Source organism: Euprymna scolopes, chromosome 33, assembly GCF_053919585.1.
Source record: "Euprymna scolopes isolate OS-2025 chromosome 33, ASM5391958v1, whole genome shotgun sequence".
NCBI classification, from domain to species: Eukaryota; Metazoa; Mollusca; class Cephalopoda; order Sepiida; family Sepiolidae; genus Euprymna; species Euprymna scolopes.
Window position 1 is genome coordinate 71,508,087 of NC_136514.1, and position 19,066 is coordinate 71,527,152.

The 19,066-nt window shown below is 32.0% G+C and overlaps 1 protein-coding gene across 1 annotated transcript in view; it reads right to left on the reverse strand.

Moving 5' to 3' along the window:
* Positions 1 to 1,285: 1,285 nt before the first annotated feature.
* The window catches only part of LOC145258293 (uncharacterized), a 220,479-nt gene continuing 202,698 nt past the window's right edge, over positions 1,286 to 19,066 (reverse strand). Inside the window, exons 34-37 of the mRNA XM_080116327.1 lie at positions 17,088 to 17,218; positions 13,839 to 13,902; positions 9,909 to 10,039; positions 1,286 to 2,699 (exon numbers count right to left, since the gene is read on the reverse strand). Of these exons, the coding sequence (XP_079972453.1) occupies positions 2,568 to 2,699; positions 9,909 to 10,039; positions 13,839 to 13,902; positions 17,088 to 17,218 (458 nt within the window). The 3' untranslated portion in view covers positions 1,286 to 2,567. The remainder of the gene's footprint in view (positions 2,700 to 9,908; positions 10,040 to 13,838; positions 13,903 to 17,087; positions 17,219 to 19,066) is intronic.

Here is a 19,066-nt window from a genome sequence, read left to right on the forward strand (position 1 = left end):
AATTTCTCTGTTATCCATGGAAAATCAAGTTTCTTTCCTGCTATATTCGTCCTAAAGACAGCGTGGCACGTGCGAGAATTAAACCGGCAAAAGTGTAGCACAGAAACAAAACCCTCTATTTTTACACACAAGACGAAACGAACTCAAAGAACAAGAAGTATAAGAACCGTTAAAAAACGCTTCTTTAAAGATAAGTTACCGCAAATCCCAGTTATTTGCAAAACAATTTAATCTTTTTCCATCTTTTTCCTTCTTGAAAATACAAGTTTGTTTGTTTGTTTTTGTTTGTTTTTTTCAATTAATTAAGAAAATTCTTGCCAGCATAACAATATTTTTGTTAGCACATATAATTGGAGAAATCCAAATACTAGTGACGTTCTGGTAAAAGTACCAAGTTTTCTCCATGGATGTTTAAAGAAGCCAACGATTTTGCGACATAATCAGTTCGCTGTTCATTCTAGAATGTTTCCGTCATGGAAATATTTGAAATAGAAGGGAGTAAGAAAGACATGGCGTGGACTCTGGCATTGGTAAAGAACATTTTTGACGACGATAATGTCTTTGAATATTGCCGAGAACCACACCAACATTTAATATAAATTGGGTATTAAAGTTATGTTTTAGCGAAAGAATAACATGAAGGATACATGGGAATAAATGAAACATTGAAGGATCACAAGTCAGCAAGTGCTACCTAAAACATAAAGTTTTATAAAGGAAAAATTAAGAACGAAATTTTATCACAAAACATTTTATATACAAGATAAGAATATAAAATCAATTTCAATTCAGGTAAACCGAAGTAAAAATGTTCATCGTGTGAAAAATGTGCGTGTGTAAGTAATATACGCATGTCAGTATTTGGCAGCGTGGCATTGTGTATGCGCTTGTGTTGATTTACATTGTTTTTGTTAGTGCGCGTATATGCAATAAAGGCTGGAACGTGAGTCATTGAGTTCTTTTATTCTCCCCGGCCTTAAAGGCATGGGGAGGGGTTATTGGGTTCTTCCGGCTGTTTGCCTCTATCTATTGAATGCTGTTTTATAGTTTTAGGAAATGGTGAAGAAAACGAATCACAACGAAGCGGAGAAAGGAAAATGGTAGCAATTCAAGCCATTTACATTTTAGCATTCATTGGAATCACTTCTCAGTCTTCCTACAAGTTAACGTAAATATTTGAAAAAGAAGGGAAGAAGAAAGAAAGAACAAAGAGAAACAAGAAATAAATGTTTTTGTTATTTGGAAAAAACTCTAAAAACAAAAATAACAAGAGAAACAAATTTTAAAAAGCAAAATATTTTTTATTCAAAACAACAAATTATTTTTTAAATACAATTTCCAAATGACTTATACCAGAATGCAACGAAATATAAAGAATTTATCGTTTTGGCTTCTTGTACAGATGCCATTGTACTATATGTTTTTCATGTCTGTTTATGAGATCGTACCAGGATGCAATTGACAACAATGTCCTGCACCAAGATCAAACACAAATTTTCAGTGGCAACATTTTACAACAAATGCAATGGTGGTTTCAATTTTATAAGAATTTTTTACAATATCGTAGGGTTTGATTCTGTGTCTCTTTCTCTCTCTCTCCTTTCGAGGATAAAATTAAAAATAAATCACTATATCTATATCTCCTTACAACACTTTAATTAAAGGAGGATTTCATAAAATGTTTAAGGCCAGTTTAAATAACTTTCTATTCGATTTATTTAGACATTTGTTTTTACATCCCCTTTGTTTGCTGTGTTGGCTGCAGAATCACTGCTAACACACCAGATCAAGATCTCGAATAGCTTATAAAACTTTCAATCGTTTTATTAAATTCCTTTCAAATTTCGAACAGTCATTTTTTTTACAAGTGTATGGTTGTTTTGTTTATAGAAACTGAAATGCACTATGGTTGATTAATTTCTGTTTTATCTTTAAATAAAATTCGTTTCATTTTACGCTATTATATTTTTGATTAATTTTTTAAAAGTATTTTTGATTTTTGAATAAACATTCGATAAATCGTAAAGAAATAATAGTTCTTGTCCAGAATTCCCCTATATTAAAAAACAAAAATAGAAAAATATGTACGATGTACTTTATTTGTAACGAAACAAAAATATCATATTCCAAAAATCAAGCAAATTAATCAAGTAATTCCATTTTGAAAAACCTAAAAAAATAAATAAACAAGGGAGATAATTCAACAATTATTTAAAAAAAAACTTGCTAGATTTTCTTTTAAAAATAAAACTATTTGGACGATTAACGTAACTTTTGGAATATGATATTTTTGCTTCGTCACCTATCGGTACATTATGCAGATTTTTCTTTATTTTTGTTTTTTACTATGAGGATAATCGTGGACAAGGCCAGAAAAGTATATGTATGTCACGTAGAGGCGATAAACACACACAGAAGGACACGTGAAGTGATCACAGAATTTTATTAATATAGAGATAACCGTGACGAATGGGAATATGTTTTACTTATAAATGTTTGATGAATACATGAATGGTCATTCTGTGAGAGGAGATTAGTAAACGTCTGTTTGTCGCAGCGTCTCAAGTTTATCCTGTTCCGGTGACACCATTAGTGGCTGCTGCTGCTGCTGTTTCAGATGAAGTTCCTTCTGGTTTGCTGGCGTCATTCATCCGTTCGTAAAATGGGTTGGCGAAATTACTATCTATAACGACATCATCCTATATTGAATGGAAAGTATTTAATCAATACATTAATTCCGATATTACTAGTTAAAAGTTTACGGAATAATATATATATATATATATATATATATATATATATATATATATGATGAAAATAATGAAAATAGTATTCCGACAAAATAGAGAAATAAAAAGGAACAAACCGTATTATGTGTTCATCAACGTTTCGTCTTTATTTTGAAAGAAGTCGCGAAATAAAGACGAAACGTTGATGAACACATAATACGGTTTGTTCCTTTTTATTTCTCTCTCTCTCTCTCTCTCTCTCTCTATATATATATATATATATATATATATATATATATATATATATATATATATATTCATGTTTATATGCATATATATAGTGTCTCAAAAATATACTCACACTTGGAATGCTGATAAAACCTTTATTTATAAACATACACTGCGTGTCAAATTATTAACGAGATAACATTTTTTTTACCCGTTTCAGAAACTTACCCGCAGTTTCATATCAAAAGCTTCGGAAACGTTGGGAATGCCGAGCTGCGCGTACTGTGACATTTTTGTACTGTTCCGCGCAATGTAAACAACTAGCCATCGTAATTGCTGAATCCACGGTATTTGATGTGTGTCAAATTATTAACAAGGCAGTTTGTTTCGTCAATAAAATGGGTCGTAAAGGTGGTTTGGGTAGTTCTGAAAATAGTACCATTATAGAACAGCTAGAAAAAGGTAAAACTACCCTTGAAATATCGAAGATGATAGGAAGGTACCATCAAACTGTGAAGAACTTTGTCAAGATTCCAACAGAGGTACATAAGAGAGTTGATAAAGGTAAATCACGCCGTTCTCTACTCCAAATTAAACGTGAAGTTGTTAAGAACCCTGGGAAGACAAGTCGAGAAGTCTTTGACCAAGCCGGATTGAAGAATGTCTCAAAAAGTACTCGATGTCGCTTTCTGAAAGAAGTGGCACAGTCTGTTAAACCTGTGACAAAGCATCCATTAAAGCAACATCACATATAAAACCGATTGAAATGGGCAGAGGACAACATGAAAACGGATTTTGCCAAAGTTTTGTTCACGGATGAAGTGCGTATCACTCTTAATAGCCCAGATGGGCCCTAGATGGACGACATCGTCATCAGCGTTTAAGGCGCCAACAAGATGGTGGTGGGATAATGATTTGGGCTTGGATTATCGGAGGTACATTAGTTGGCCCATAGAGTGTCCCAGAAGGCGTAAAAGTGACGCCAGATGCTTACATAGCTTTTCTGAAGGAGCACTTTGAACCATGGCTGAAGAAGCAAAAGTTGGCGTTCAGAAGAACCATTATTTTTATACAGGTGAATGCTCCCTCGCATGCAGCTAACAAAAGCAAAGAGTGTTTGCAACAACTGGTGTTCTCTGAGCTTCGGAAGATGGAGTGGCCTGCGAATTCACCAGATTTGAACCCAATTGAAAACCTTTGGAATATCATGAAGCGACGTCTCTATGCAAGTGGACACCAATTTAAGAGCAAAGATGAGTTGTGGGATGCACTTCAAGAGGTATCGCGAAACATAACTGTGGATGAAAACACAAATTTTACTAATTCTGTGGACCAGCGTCTTTTACAAGTCATTCATAAAAAAGGATCGCATATCCCCTATTAATTATGTCGACCTAGAAATTATGTAGTTACTGTGTTCTAAGCATTTTTCCTAGTTCATTTAATGTTTGAAAATTATTCAATAAACAATAGATAATATTAAGTTGTATATTATGTTTTTCTCAACCTCGTTAATAACTTGACACACTGAATGTTCCCTCGCATGCTGCAAACAAAAGCAAAGAGTGTTTGCAACAACTGGTGTTCTCTGAGCTACGGAAGGTGGAGTAGCCTGCGAATTCACCAGATTTGAACCCAATTGAAAACCTTTGGAATATCATGTAGCGAATTATTCCTGTCTTCTGACATAGTTTCGCTAATACTGCTTTAAATACTATATTTTCTGACTGAAGTAGCTGAATAGTATTGTAAGCACTTTCTCAAAGTTTCATGGGTTTTTATTCATCGTTCATTAAATATTTAAGAAATGTAAACTCGTTAATAATTTGATACGCAGTGTAGAGTGAAATAGCTTAAATACAAAAAACAGATACAATAATGTAATAAAAATGTAATCGAAAAATCATGCAAATATTTAAATTGATGACATTATTCTTCAGAAAACGCTGATAACAGTTACAGTGTGAGTACATTTTTAGATTCCCTGCGTGTATCTACATAGTTATAAAACTCAAATGATCTTGTAACGATGTATGTAACCCACTTTCCGGTTTACGACATCCGGTTGCACATGCGCGCATGACCTGCGCACCGAAATATTAACGTTATTATTTCGAAATTATTATTTAACATGGGAAGAAATAACTTAAACGTAATACAGAAATGAACGATGTAAAAAAAAGCAGACAGTATCAACAATTGTTTATTTAGATAATTTAAACGCGAAAGAAAAAAACAAAAACAAAAGAACAATTGGGGCGCTGAAATATTAACGTTATTATTTCGAAATTATTATTTAACATGGGAAGAGTGGGGTTTAAAATAAACAAAAAGCAAAAGAACAATTGGGACGCTGAAATATTAACGTTATTATTTCGAAACTATTATTTAACATGAGAACAGTGGGGTTTAAAATGACTTAAACGTAATACAGAAATAAACGATGTAAAAAAAAGCAGATATATCAAAATTTGAATTTAACTATGATAAGTATTATGGTATCTGTTCAATGCACATTTACCTATAAGTATGGCCAATCACTTATAATTCAGTAACTGAAAAAAACATTTTTTCAAAAATAATCAATTTTAATAAACAGAACGACTCATAGAAATCTATCTATATTCTTTTTTCATTTTAATATACTTTCATAGAAATGTTTCTGTTATGTCAAAAAAAAACCCTATTTTCTTTACGTCACAAGTGTCACGCTAATGCATGCATTTCATAGCTAATATAACATGCTGACCCAACGGGTCACGCACGGGTAATCTAGTATATATATATATATATGTATATATATATATATATGCATACATACACACACATATATATATACATACACACACATATATATACATACACACATACATATATATATATATATATATATATATATACATACACACACATACACGCACATATGTATATATATATACATACATATATATATATATATATATATATATATATATATATATATATATATAGAGAGAGAGAGAGAGAGAGAGAGAGAGAGAGACAGGCAGACAAACAGACAGACAGACAGAGAAAGAGAGAGCCATGGTCAAAATTAAGGTTAAGAATAGTGGAGTAAACATTAATAAATCTATTTCAACAACAATCAATATTTGGCATGCCCCCCCCCTGTTGCCTTTATATAAACGACAGTGAGAATAAGGTTATTAGAAGCGAGATAAAAAGAGTGCAAAGGGAACTGCTCAACAAGAAATGATTTGAAAACGACCATATTACATTAGCTGGGAAGCAGTCTCACGGTATTGTGTTCCACAGACGGACAGTTCTAGAAAAGAAACTTTGTGCATAGAATTTTCGTTTAGTTTTTAGTACTTGTAGAGAGTGAAGAAATTTATTGACAGTTGTTATTAAGTTGTTATTATTTTCTAATTTGTTGTTATTAAGTTGTTATTATTTTCTAATTTGTTATTAAGTTGTTATTATTTTCTAATTTGTTGTTATTAAGTTGTTATTAAGTTGTTAATTTTTTAGTGCTATTTACGAGTTTCCAGATTTTTTACAGGCTTTTAAAATTGTCGTAGACTCAGTATATTATTGCTATACATCTTATGAGATTACTGACCAAGTTTTATGATTTAAGGTTCAAATGAACACCTACCGCAGGAATTGGAATACACACTTTAAAAACCTGAGTGTCACAGCTGGTGAATTTCAAAAATTCAATCTAGACGCACAGACACTTTAGAAGAACGATATGCAATAAAATTCTGTTTTAAAATTGGAAAAAATGCAACAGAAACGTATGGAATCCTTCAGACTGTTTTTTGAACCATCTTGCATGAATCGAGCATCAGTTTTTTTCAAGGAAGACAGGTAGTTTTTGAGTCTCATAATCATGAGAGGTGTGGGAGGAGTAAGAAGTCAGAGTATTTGACCAAATTGAGCATCAAGACAGTTCCACATCCTCCATATAGTCCAGGCCTTGCTCCCCGTGACTTTTGATTATTCCCTTAGCTAAAGGAAAACCTTACTGGCTGTTGTTATGAGATAATTGTAGAGATGAAAGAGGCTGTTACGAGGGTCATCGACACGCGCACACAAGAGGACTTCCATGGTGCCTTCCAAAAGTGGCTGGAAAGATACAAGTGTATTTCAGCCAGAGGAGATTATTTCGAAGAGGACTAGAGTGTCATGTGTGTTGTATCAATAAAAGTGCCGATACAAAAATGTTGTATCAATAAAAGTGCCGATACAAAAATGTTGTATCAATAAAAGTGCCGATACAAAAATGTTGTATCAATAAAAGTGCTGATACAAAAATGTTGTATCAATAAAAGTGCCGATACAAAAATGTCTGAAAACTTACTGTATGCTGATGGCGTTGTTGTAAGAGGAATCTTTTGTAGCATTAATGGTTGAAGGTCCAATCATCATTCGAGCGACACTCAAAATACAATTACGAATTACTTAGAATTTCTACACAGCCATAACTGATAAAACAAAGGCACGCTATCCCCGTTCCGTTCGAAATTCAGTTCATAAGGTTAAAAATTAACAAAGTTGAGCAAATTCCCAAATTTGACAGAAAGATTCGCAATATACAACTGAAGGAGGTCAGATGTTACATCAACCGAAACGTTGTGAAAGTAACACTCGGGATGTGTAATTCGAAGAATTCAAATTGTTTGAAATATTTTAAATGGATATTATTTTTATTTTAATTTTAGAATTTTATTTTAATTTTAGAATTCAAATTCATCAGATTTCCGTTGGATTTAATTCTTAGACATTCGCCGTAAATGAAGTCAAATTCCTCGAATTCGAATTTCTTTTTTAAATGACCCGTACGCATGCGCGACCGTTATTTAGATGTTTTATGTTTTTGTGTGAAATCTTGAAATTTGAGACATTTTCCAGAATCCAAATCATGTAATAAATTGTGATCCAAATTAGAATTAAAATTCTAAACATAAGGTTTAGATCATTATATCTTGATTTTAATTTTATAAAGTGACATAAAAATGTTGCAAAACTGTTCTGCTTGGTGAATTAATACATACTTATATATAAGTCCGATGAATACAGCTTCATCACTAATTCTTTGTAAAATTTAACAAAGTTTTTGTATTGCAGATTTTATATTTGGATTTGTTTACGCTTTGATACAATATTTTCCTTTAAGTTCGCGAATTATTGTTTCACGAATTGATTGGTTGATATTAGATGACTTTTGATTTTCGAAAAAAAATTCTGTTATTTTTTTTATATCTTCTCAAATTTATGAAAAGCAATGATGAATTTTTACGAATGTTTATCCTATGATGAAAAATGAAAATATTTGGAAATAACGATATTTTCAATTATTATAATTCCTTGTTTGAATTTGATAGATCTATGAATATTATAATTTATTTAGTTTTTATCATATATATATATATATATATATATATATATATATATATATATATATATATATATATATATATATATATATATAGCTGAACGTCTATGTATGTGTCTGGTCACGAATAGGCTCCTATATGGTTGACTATTTTAGAAAACTGATCACATATAATGATAGAAGATGTATCGAAACACAGGAATGGGTATGTTTGATCTGGCATAATGATGATTCATTAAAGTGTGGGGTCTGCGTACGCGCTTGGTCCACAAAGTATGGAAATAAAAAAATAAAAATTAAAAAATAGTTTACAAGTGTTTTTGATATAGATGTACATAATAATACTTTGATAAGTATGTTTTAACTTAAATAGGGATGGTATAATAAAATTGTGGCGTCTGCGTTCGCGCCTGGCCCCATAGAATGAAAATAGGCAAAGACTTTTCATATCTATCTGCGTAAGTATACTTTGATAATTATGTTTCAGTTTGAAGAAATATGGTATAATATATTTATGGAGTGTTTGTTCACACCTGACCTCCATAGAATGTAACCAAAGTTTAACAAGGTTTTTTTAATATAGATCCACAGAATATTGTCATAAGTGTTTCAGTGTGAACAGGTATGGTATAATAAATTATGGGGTTTATCTATTTTATTTTTACTTTCATCATATTTTGCTTTGGTTTTGATACCCCCAAATTCGAAGCTATCTCTTTACAACCCTTCCTTTTCATAACCTATCATATAAGTTATAAATCAGAGTCCATTTTCTGTAGGTTGTTTTTGAACCCAGTCAACGACGGGTACTTTTTCTAGTATATATATATATATATATATATATATATATATATATATATATATATATATATATATATATATATACATAGAGAGATATTACAAATTACATTATATTACATTACAAACACAACAAGTATAGTTAGAAATATTGTACTGATATTTCTTCAAAACAATCATTCCGCGGAAGTCTTGAAGTAAAGAGGAAACGTTGATGAACATATAATTTTAGTTTGTTCCTTCATCTCTCCATCACGTTGGAGTATTATTTCTATAAATTTCATTATATATATGTGCGTGCGTGCGTGGGTGTGTGCGTATCTATGATTAAAGTAGGCTCATGGATTGGAGAAGATCTAGGAAAACGTAATAAGGATGTATTTGAGAGAAAGAAAAATAAAGACTCTCAGTTGGAATTCAATTTCCAAAAACTATCCAACGTATTCCAGCTTATAAAACAAATGATGACGATGATGATGATTACGATGATTATGATGATGATGTGTTCATAGTTTTAAACTACAGACTTTGAAGAAAACATTGTAACATCTAAAAAAGTAAGACAAGAAAAAATCATTTTGTGCTTTTCAAGGTTTCTGCCTTGTAAAGCAGCATATGAGAGGAAGATGCTTTTGGAAATGCGAGGAGAACTTCCGATGAAAGAAAAACAATTATAGTCCTATGCCTTCAGCAAAAAAAGAAGTAATATAAACTATATTACAGATGATGATGTGTATCTTCGTTATCTGTTCATTTAACGGGAAGAGGCTTACCTTTTGTGTTTGATATTTTGCAACTGCGAATGTGAACATTTTCTTCCCCTGCAAAAAATACATGCCGATGACAATAGCGCTCAAGATAGCCAAGAGGACGACCAAGATTATCCCGACAATCGGACCGGTACCTGCAATGAAAGATTGCGATAATACATTCTAAAGATTTTAGATTTCTTGTTATTCGGGTTTCTTTGGCAAATATTGTGGCTTAATAAACTTTTTGGTTAGTTATTTTGTAGTGGATGCACAATTTTAACAATTGCAATTTTTCTGTTCATTCTTAGTATTTGTAGTATTTTTATTAATGTTTGGATCATAACCATTAATAATTATATTTTGTACTGTGTATTTTTTTGGGGGGGGACTTTTAAAAAAATTGAATCTTTCCGCTTTGATACATCAGAAGTATAAGAACATTAGCGCAATGCCGTATAGCGCAACAGTTAGAAGCTCTGACTTTCAGTGTGAACAGTGATCGGGTTTCGATCCTGATTTGGGATAGTTGCTTGTCTAGCCGCACTGATGAGCTGTGAAACAGCGAAACAGTACTATATGTGGATAACTATATATATATATATATATGTATTTATATATATATATATGGATGACTATATATATATATATGGATGACTATATATATATATATATATATGGATGACTATATATATATATATATATATATATATATGGATGACTATATATATATACTAGCTGTACCCGGCCACGCGTTGCTGTGGCTCAGTTTGTTAAAATGGAACACATGTGAAAGTAGAGAAAAGTTTGATTATTTTTTTCAAGAGAATGTACAAATTATTTTTTTTTAACAGATGTTAAGAAAATAAACAGAAAAATACTTCCATCATTAATTATGCAAAAAAAATAAATAAAATGTTGATTTAGTGTTTCAATATGCTTATAAATTACGATAAAACTTGCTGAGTATGCACTGTTTTACGGTTGTTGTAAAAATAGAACGGAAACTTAAATTTCGCTTCGTTTTAATCTTTCTTAATTTTTTAATTGTGCCCCCCAACGAATATAATCAAAACAGTAACATTCAATAATTGTACTTTATGTATATAAAACACAAAATATTTATAAAAAAAAAAATTTTTTTTTTAAAAGTTAATAACGAAAGGGAAATAATTCCATTTTTAAACGAAAAAGTCAGTTTACCTAACTTACTGTATTAATGCTATTTTTTTAAGCAAGAAAAAAAAAAAGGTAAATATCCAGATACGCTACTACAGAACACCGACCACTCTAATTTGTTTTTTTTTTTTTATAGGTAATTGAGGTCGCTGACAACGAATCTGATAGTCAAACTTGGGGCAAATTTACCGTTTGCATGGTATTTACCCCTGAACCCACGAACTTCTTTCCACCATTTTGCAGCTTCCGTTTATGCTACGCGCATGCACGCTGTAGTATAAACGACGGCTTCACCAAGCAAACTACGTTGGGGGGAGGGGATTTTTTTTTCCAGGACATAGAATTTTCTAATTTTCAAAAATACATTGTAGCGGTCTTTGGGTGGACAATTTAAAATTAGCTGAAAAAGAAATAAAATAAGAAAAGGAAAGCACACCAAGTTGGAGTATGGGGAGGGGGTAATTTATCTGTTTTTTTGTTTTTTTTACCTGGAACATCGAATTTTCAAATTTTCCGTAAGTAACGCACCGACATTTACCAATTAGAACACCATTTAACATTTTCCGAAGATTTTACTTTGTACATTGGGGGCGCGAGCGGGGGGGGGGCGGATGTGATGTTGGCGCGCGCGCCCCAACATCACCTCCCCCAAACAAATTAGAGTGGTCGGTGTTCTGTAGTAGCGTATCTGGATATTTACCCCCCAAAAATATTTAGGTTTGTCTATAAATTCCTAAACTCATTTCACCCTAAATAATTTAGGTGACTGAAATAGGAATCTAATTGAATCTTTAATTTCCTGAATAGTATGCGAGAATTACGGACTTTAGGGGTTTTTTTTCGTAATGTTACTGTAAAAATTATTGTTTATTATTACAAATTACGATGCTTTAAAAGAAGCAAAATAAATTCTTGCGTTTGTTATTTACTACTGAAAACCATAACTTTAGTAAAGGTATTTTTTGTTTGAACAAAATAAATCATTTTCACTAAGAGTTAAGTAAAAATAATTAGTTCATTATATTCTGCGATCATTATTTGAAAAATACTGCAATTTTCATTAAAATTCGTTAATTTCCTGATTTTTGGTGAATTTTTAAGTAAAGGGAGGAGTCAAAATGTGTATACACTTTGAGCGTCGGCATTCATTTTGCGACCACGTATGGTTAATTTAAATTAAAGTTCAATCACATGGTTACATTATCAATAATCATGTAATTAAACCCATTGAAAATTTACCGATATTGTAAACACATTCTGTTTACATTAAGCCTGTAGTGTTTTTTTAGTGATGCAATGTTGTCAACTGAAATTTAAAAAAAACCCGCGAGATCAGAAGAAAGAAATGTCCAGAAAATCGCTAAATAAATATGTTACATTGAATAAAAACACGAAAAATATATCCAGTTTGGCAGAAAAGTAACTTATCTTGCCTTTGATAACATTTATTTGTTATATATTTGTTTTTTTTTACAACTTTTTCGAATCTATGTGTACAGTAATACAAACCCACTAAACTTCGGAGGTTGGAACACCCCCCACCTAAAACGTACTTGGAAAAATCAATTTTATAGTGAGATTTAAGAATGGTTAGTCGAAAAAAAGGTGAAAAACAAAACAAATAATCAATAAATAATTGTTACCAAAGGCAATAAATGCTACTTTTTTTTTTTTTACTTATATTGAATATTTTCAAGCGCTTTTCTTTATTTTTTAATAATCTAATGCGGGTGCGAAATACCTCCATATTTTCTAGAATTTCCCGCTAGATTGTAAACGAAATCTCCAGATATAGCAGGAAAACCGCTAACTTGTAATACTAGTCACGTGACAGGAAACGGTAATAAATAAGTGTCCCTAAATAAAAAAAATGGCCTCTCGGTACAAAGAAATCCACCTATTTATCATAGAAAAATTAAGTATAATGTTATAATTAAAAAGAAATATATAAAAACACACATGGATATAGTAAACATATTATACCAAAACGTGGAAGCCATCCGTCCAGTGGTTTTTTAGACAATTAATTCCGAACGAACCAACATTTACATTTATATATATATATATATATATATATATATGGATGACTATATATATATATATATATATATATATATATATATATATATATATGGATGACTATATATATATATATATATATATATATATATATATATATATACATATATATGATGATGAAGGACAAAGACATCCACGTGCTGTTTACAATGGACTCTTGTTGAATCAAACTCACACGAAAATATGTGAGAAATGTGTAAGGCACTTGATATCAGTATTTCCACAAGTCCGACCATCTGAAGGGAATTGGTAAGGCGTCACCATCCTCTCACATACAGCATCTGATTTTCCCAAATCGTTATATCACAACGTTGCTTAAATTTGAACATGAATATGTCGCATGACGTCATTGAATTATTGTTTGCTTCTGAAACTAGTTTTAGTTTCCAAACAGCTTTTCTACCACAATCGAAGAAGACTTGCCTTTCTACTTCGATGTAGAATTTCCATAGAGAGCTTTTTTTCAAGGGCTTTCCACTCGTAGAACACGTTATCATAAGACTGCTTTCTCTGCTGATTACAACTTTCAACTAATTTTTTATCTTTATCTTTGCTCTGTCCAACGATGTATTTGAAAGAAAGAAGAATAAAGATTTTGTCAGTTGGAAGTCAATTTCGAAAAAATGTCCAACATATTTCAGCATATAAAACAGATGATGATGATGATGATGATGATGATGATGATGATATACGTACCGAGGGAAGCTGTAACGGCTTCAGTTACAATAACTTCTGTATCTACTTCTCCAATACAAGTTGCCTGCAAATAAAAAAAAGGAAAGAACACTTTTTCTATTAACACTCAATAGCATTTTTTTTCTAGACTACCTGTTTGTGTCAGCATATTGGTTGAATCATTCTACTGATTCAGAAATTATCTGGCTCCAGATGCAGTCTTCTACCTATGCTAGTATCAGATATGTCCTAAAGTGGAATATTCCTACCACATCAGGGGAGATGACACTGAGCACTACTTCTTGCCTTGACAGAGTACAAAATCGACTTTGAAATCTAGTGGAAGGTGATTTCTTCTCGTCCCTACAACCCTTTGCTCACAGAATAGACGTTGCTAGTAACTCTCTACTCTATGGTCATTTCCATGGGTGGTGCTAGACTAAGCTATGATCTTTGGTTTTCCATTGTAAGATATTCACAGCAAGAACTCGCTTTTCTACCACAATCGAAGAAGACTTGCCTTACTACTTCGATGTGGAATTTCCACAGAGAGCCTTTTTTCAAGGGCTTTCCACTCGTAGAACACGTTATCATAAGACTGCTTTCTCTGCTGATTACAACTTTCAACAAATTTTTTTTCGTAAACTTTCACATAAGTAATAAAATACAGTTTATACAATTTATCAATATTAGTACTTCCATAGTGTTATGCATCTTATGGCTGTTAATCGTTTCGTGTCCCTTATTCTCTAGTGTCTCTTGGCCTTGATAATTGATGATTCAATAAAAGCCTTGAGGAAATGATTGATGATTGTAGATGCCAACATTCACCTGTTGTGTGAGTTAATCTTGATTATAAGAATAGGCAGAGGTATTCTTATAAAGATTAGCCCTATGAATTGCCCTATGAATTGCCCTATGAATTGGAGGAGAGCAAGAAGGTTTACAGTTTTCACTGTCTGTTCTACTAGATACAATCACAACCTGTTTGTACAAATTCCTTTCATTCTTTCACCATTTGTCCATATCTTCTACTTCTTCAATGGCTACAATATCACATTTACTCTATAAACTAAACTACTTAAAATATCTGCAACGGAAAATTAAAACTAAATAAAATTTGGGGCAAATTACTAAAACCATCTAAACTCTTACTAAGTCTAAACAGTCCACTGTTTTCTGATTTTTTTACACTCAAATACAAACAAGTCGATCTCTAATGCAATTCTGAATTTTTGAGATGAGATGTGAATGCTTGTGTTATGCTGATTAATCGGATTATTCTCATCTTGGATATTATTAGCACAACGTTTTGAGTTATAGGAAAGCCTTTAAAAATATCTTAGTGACCCCTGAAGATTAAACCTTCTTTATGATCTACGGACCCATCCTCAAACCCCACAGTTTGAATTTCTTGTGAAGCAGAGCTAACCCTCTTTTTCTTAGTAGAGAAAAAGAAGCATGTTTTCAACACCTGAAGAAGGTCGCAGGTTACAGCGACCGATACGTTGTGCTAATAAAACCCAAGATGAGAATAATAGTCCGATTAATCAACATAACAAGCCAATCTTTAGTTGGAAGTAGAAAAATAATGAAATGAGAATGGAGTTTGAAGAGTGGTGGTGTCCTCCCAAGAAATTGATATGATGTTGTTGATGGTAAAATAAAATTGCAAGTCTGTATTTGAGTTATTCAGAATAATTTTCCTGGATGCCATTCTTCAGCAGGTTAAGGGTTCAATCCTCAGCACAAGCAATACTAAGAACACAATTATGAATTACTTAAGATTTCTAACATTTTTCTTTTTACTCTTTTTCATCGAAAACAAGACATAGAGGCTACTATTTGCTAGCATGTCTTCTGGGAAGTACGTGAGAAATTGCAGTGAGATATCTGTTCACATTGCGTTTAAACTTTTGCATGTTAGTGCAGTAATGGAAATAAGAAACATGAAGGGGAATCCAATCTAACAATTCAAGAGAAGAAGAAGCTATTATAATAGAAGTCTTTCCAGCATCTAGGGACCACTACAGTAAAGGACTGAGATTCTGATCACACCTTTTTTCTGAATTCTTTCTGCAACAAATAAATGATACCTTATTTCATGCCAACGTTTTCTAGAACTCAGTGCCAATGGATATCAGCAGTTAACACATTGCATTAAGATGCAGAGTGATGAAAACAACATTGGAGCATGTAGAACTGCAACTCAATACTTACAGTTGAAGACTTTCCTCCACAATTTGGAGCAGAATCCTCCACAAACATAAAGTGCTCAAAATCTATATGAACTTCAATTAAAAGCAGAAAATTCATTTGAATGAACAGAAGTAATATTATCGGCATAATATTTAATACATAATACCTCCCATCCCACTTCAAGAAGATGTGAGATGTTCAGAAGGTGACAACCGAAAAGCCTGCATGCAAGAGATGTATGCATTCTGATCCACAAAATATAACTGAGCAGTTTTATCAGAATTCCCCGATAAGAGTGCCTCAGACGATTTGCAATCCACTTCAGAAAATGCAAGAAGGCAAAGTCTGGGAGTGTATACCTCATAGAACTGCACAGAATGGTATGTGAACCTAACAAAAGAAAGGCTACCAACTATCGGACTGATTGTTGTGGACTCGTATAAACCATACAACCCCGGGTTATGTGAGTTGTAGGTGAGAAAGCACTATAGTATTGTTATTATATTGTTATTATATTGTAATTATATTGTTATTATATTGTTATTATATTGTTATTATATTGTAATTATATTGTTATTATATTGTTATTATATTGTAATTATATTGTTATTATATTGTAATTATATTGTAATTATATTGTAATTATATTCTTATTATATTCTTATTATATTCTTATTATATTGTTATTATATTGTTATTATATTGTAATTATATTATTATTATATTGTTATTATATTGTTATTATATTGTTATTATATACTACGAAACAATGCATATTGCCACTGGGGCGTAAAGGGTTACTGTGATTAGGAAGCAGATTTATAGAAGGAGTGGGATTATGTTTCTAGTCGGTTTAGTCAAGGATACAAATCATAAATTTGTATTAAAGTATTTTGTTTTTACTCTTATTCACTCACAAATATTGCGATGTTCGGCTGGGAACAAATTGATGAGTTTGGCAAGAAGAATTTTTTTAACATTGAATTTTAATTTTTGCATGTTGGTACTGTTGGGATAACAGGGAACAAAAAGAGAATTAAAAAAAAAAAAGAATTAAGAAAAGAAACTTACGTTTGCAGAACAGTACTGACCATCGCTACATAGGATGGGACAACAGAAACCTTCCATTGGATTACAACCATTTTGGCAATCTTGGTCACATTTCTTTGCACAACCAACATCCCATGAGCCAGAGGGGCATACTTGAGAAGAAAAAAAAAAGAAACGTATGGTATGCTAGAACAACTAAGAGATCAAAGATTAAAAAGGAATACAGGAAAACATAGAAAGATGTTAAGAGATTTTTTTTACAATTTTTTTACTAATGAGTCACCACTTTTTATATATTTGGGAATCTACGTCAGTAAGTAGTGATTAAGTTTATGTGAATTCTGGTGAGGGTCACGTTGGTACATGTCAGGATAGCCAAATCTGTAAAACAGACAGTTCTCAAAGTGAACAGAAATGGATGACAAGGCAGGATCAACATATCAAATGCGCTAGAAATGCGAGTGTCAAACGATATATCAAATGACGTCACATCTTCAAGTGAGAAAAAAAGCTTTTCTAGTTCAGTCGCTCATTGGAAGTTAAGCGAACAGGGCATGCAAATGATGTATTTAACCAAAGCTGAATGTTGTCTTGTCCGTTGTCACTCATTTTTAAGCATAGTTAGTAACATAAGTAAATAATTAATTAATCATATTAATCTCTCTCTCCATGAAAATTCTTTCCAAATAAAACCTTTGAAAACTCGGCAAAGTCTCCCTTTCATGTACGAAAATGTTTCTTTTGCCTAAGTAAAAAGATGATCACGAGCCACACATGGAAAGACGGGGAGAATCCATGAAAAAAGACCAGCACGTACAAAACCTTATGCATGTATAAAAAGACTCCATTCGACATGAGCAAGAAAAAAAACATGAACAATTTCTTGTGAGCGAAAATGGACCTGTGCAATTTGATCGCTCACTGGTGAGAATAAACATGTGCAATTTAGACACTTACAAAAATGTAACATATGTGATTTAATTATACGTTTAAAAAATGTTACACATTTACCAAAGTAAATAAATATGTCACACAATTATCAAGGCAATAAAAAGTTACACACTTATCAAGGCATAAACAACGTTATGGATTTATCCAGGCATAAAAATTGTTACACACGTATCAAAGTACAAAAAATGTAACACAGTTATGAACAAAAATTATATACTTATCAAGGAATAAAAAATGTTACTCTCTTTTAAAGGCTTACAAATGGTACACACTTAATAAAACAAAACAAAAAAATGTTACACACGTATCAAAACATACAATTATCAAGGCAAAAAAAAGTAACGCACATATCAAGGCGAAAATGTTACAAACTTTTTAAGATAAAACAATGCTACACAATTATCAAAGCCAAAACAGTCAAACTTTTTAAAATTAGCAACTCTACTTTCTTTAATTGCAGGTTTGGTAACTATTGACTATTTTAAGTTCAGATTGGTTTGGAAATTCTTCATGCATGAGCATTGTTTGCAAATTGTGTAAATTTATTTTGAAAATCAGGGTTCAGTTTGAGCACGCAACAAACGATTGCTGCTGTACAGAGTGGTGTTGATAATGCTGCAAATATGTCAATTCTTCAACGTGCTCAATTAAATTTGTATCCTTGGACTTTATGGAATATTTTGCGTAAGGATCTTGTTTTGCACGTTTACACAATTTAACTTGTGCCTCGTTCATGTAGTATATTTGGTGAATGGACCCACGGAAACGTTGCCATTAATAAACAATTTCCTTTCAAAATTTTCTTCAATGATGACTATGTCAATAAACAGTATTGCCAAATTTGGAGCAATGACAATCCACAAGCTATAGTCGAAACACAATTACATCCCAAAAGTTACTGTTTGGTGCTCTTTATGGACTGGTGAAATCATTAGTTCATGTCTGATGTTGGTCAGAACGTAATAGTCAACGGCGAGCGACACAGAAAAATGATTACCAACTTCGTTGTGTCTCAACTGGAAAGCATTCATGTTGCGGATATGTGGCTT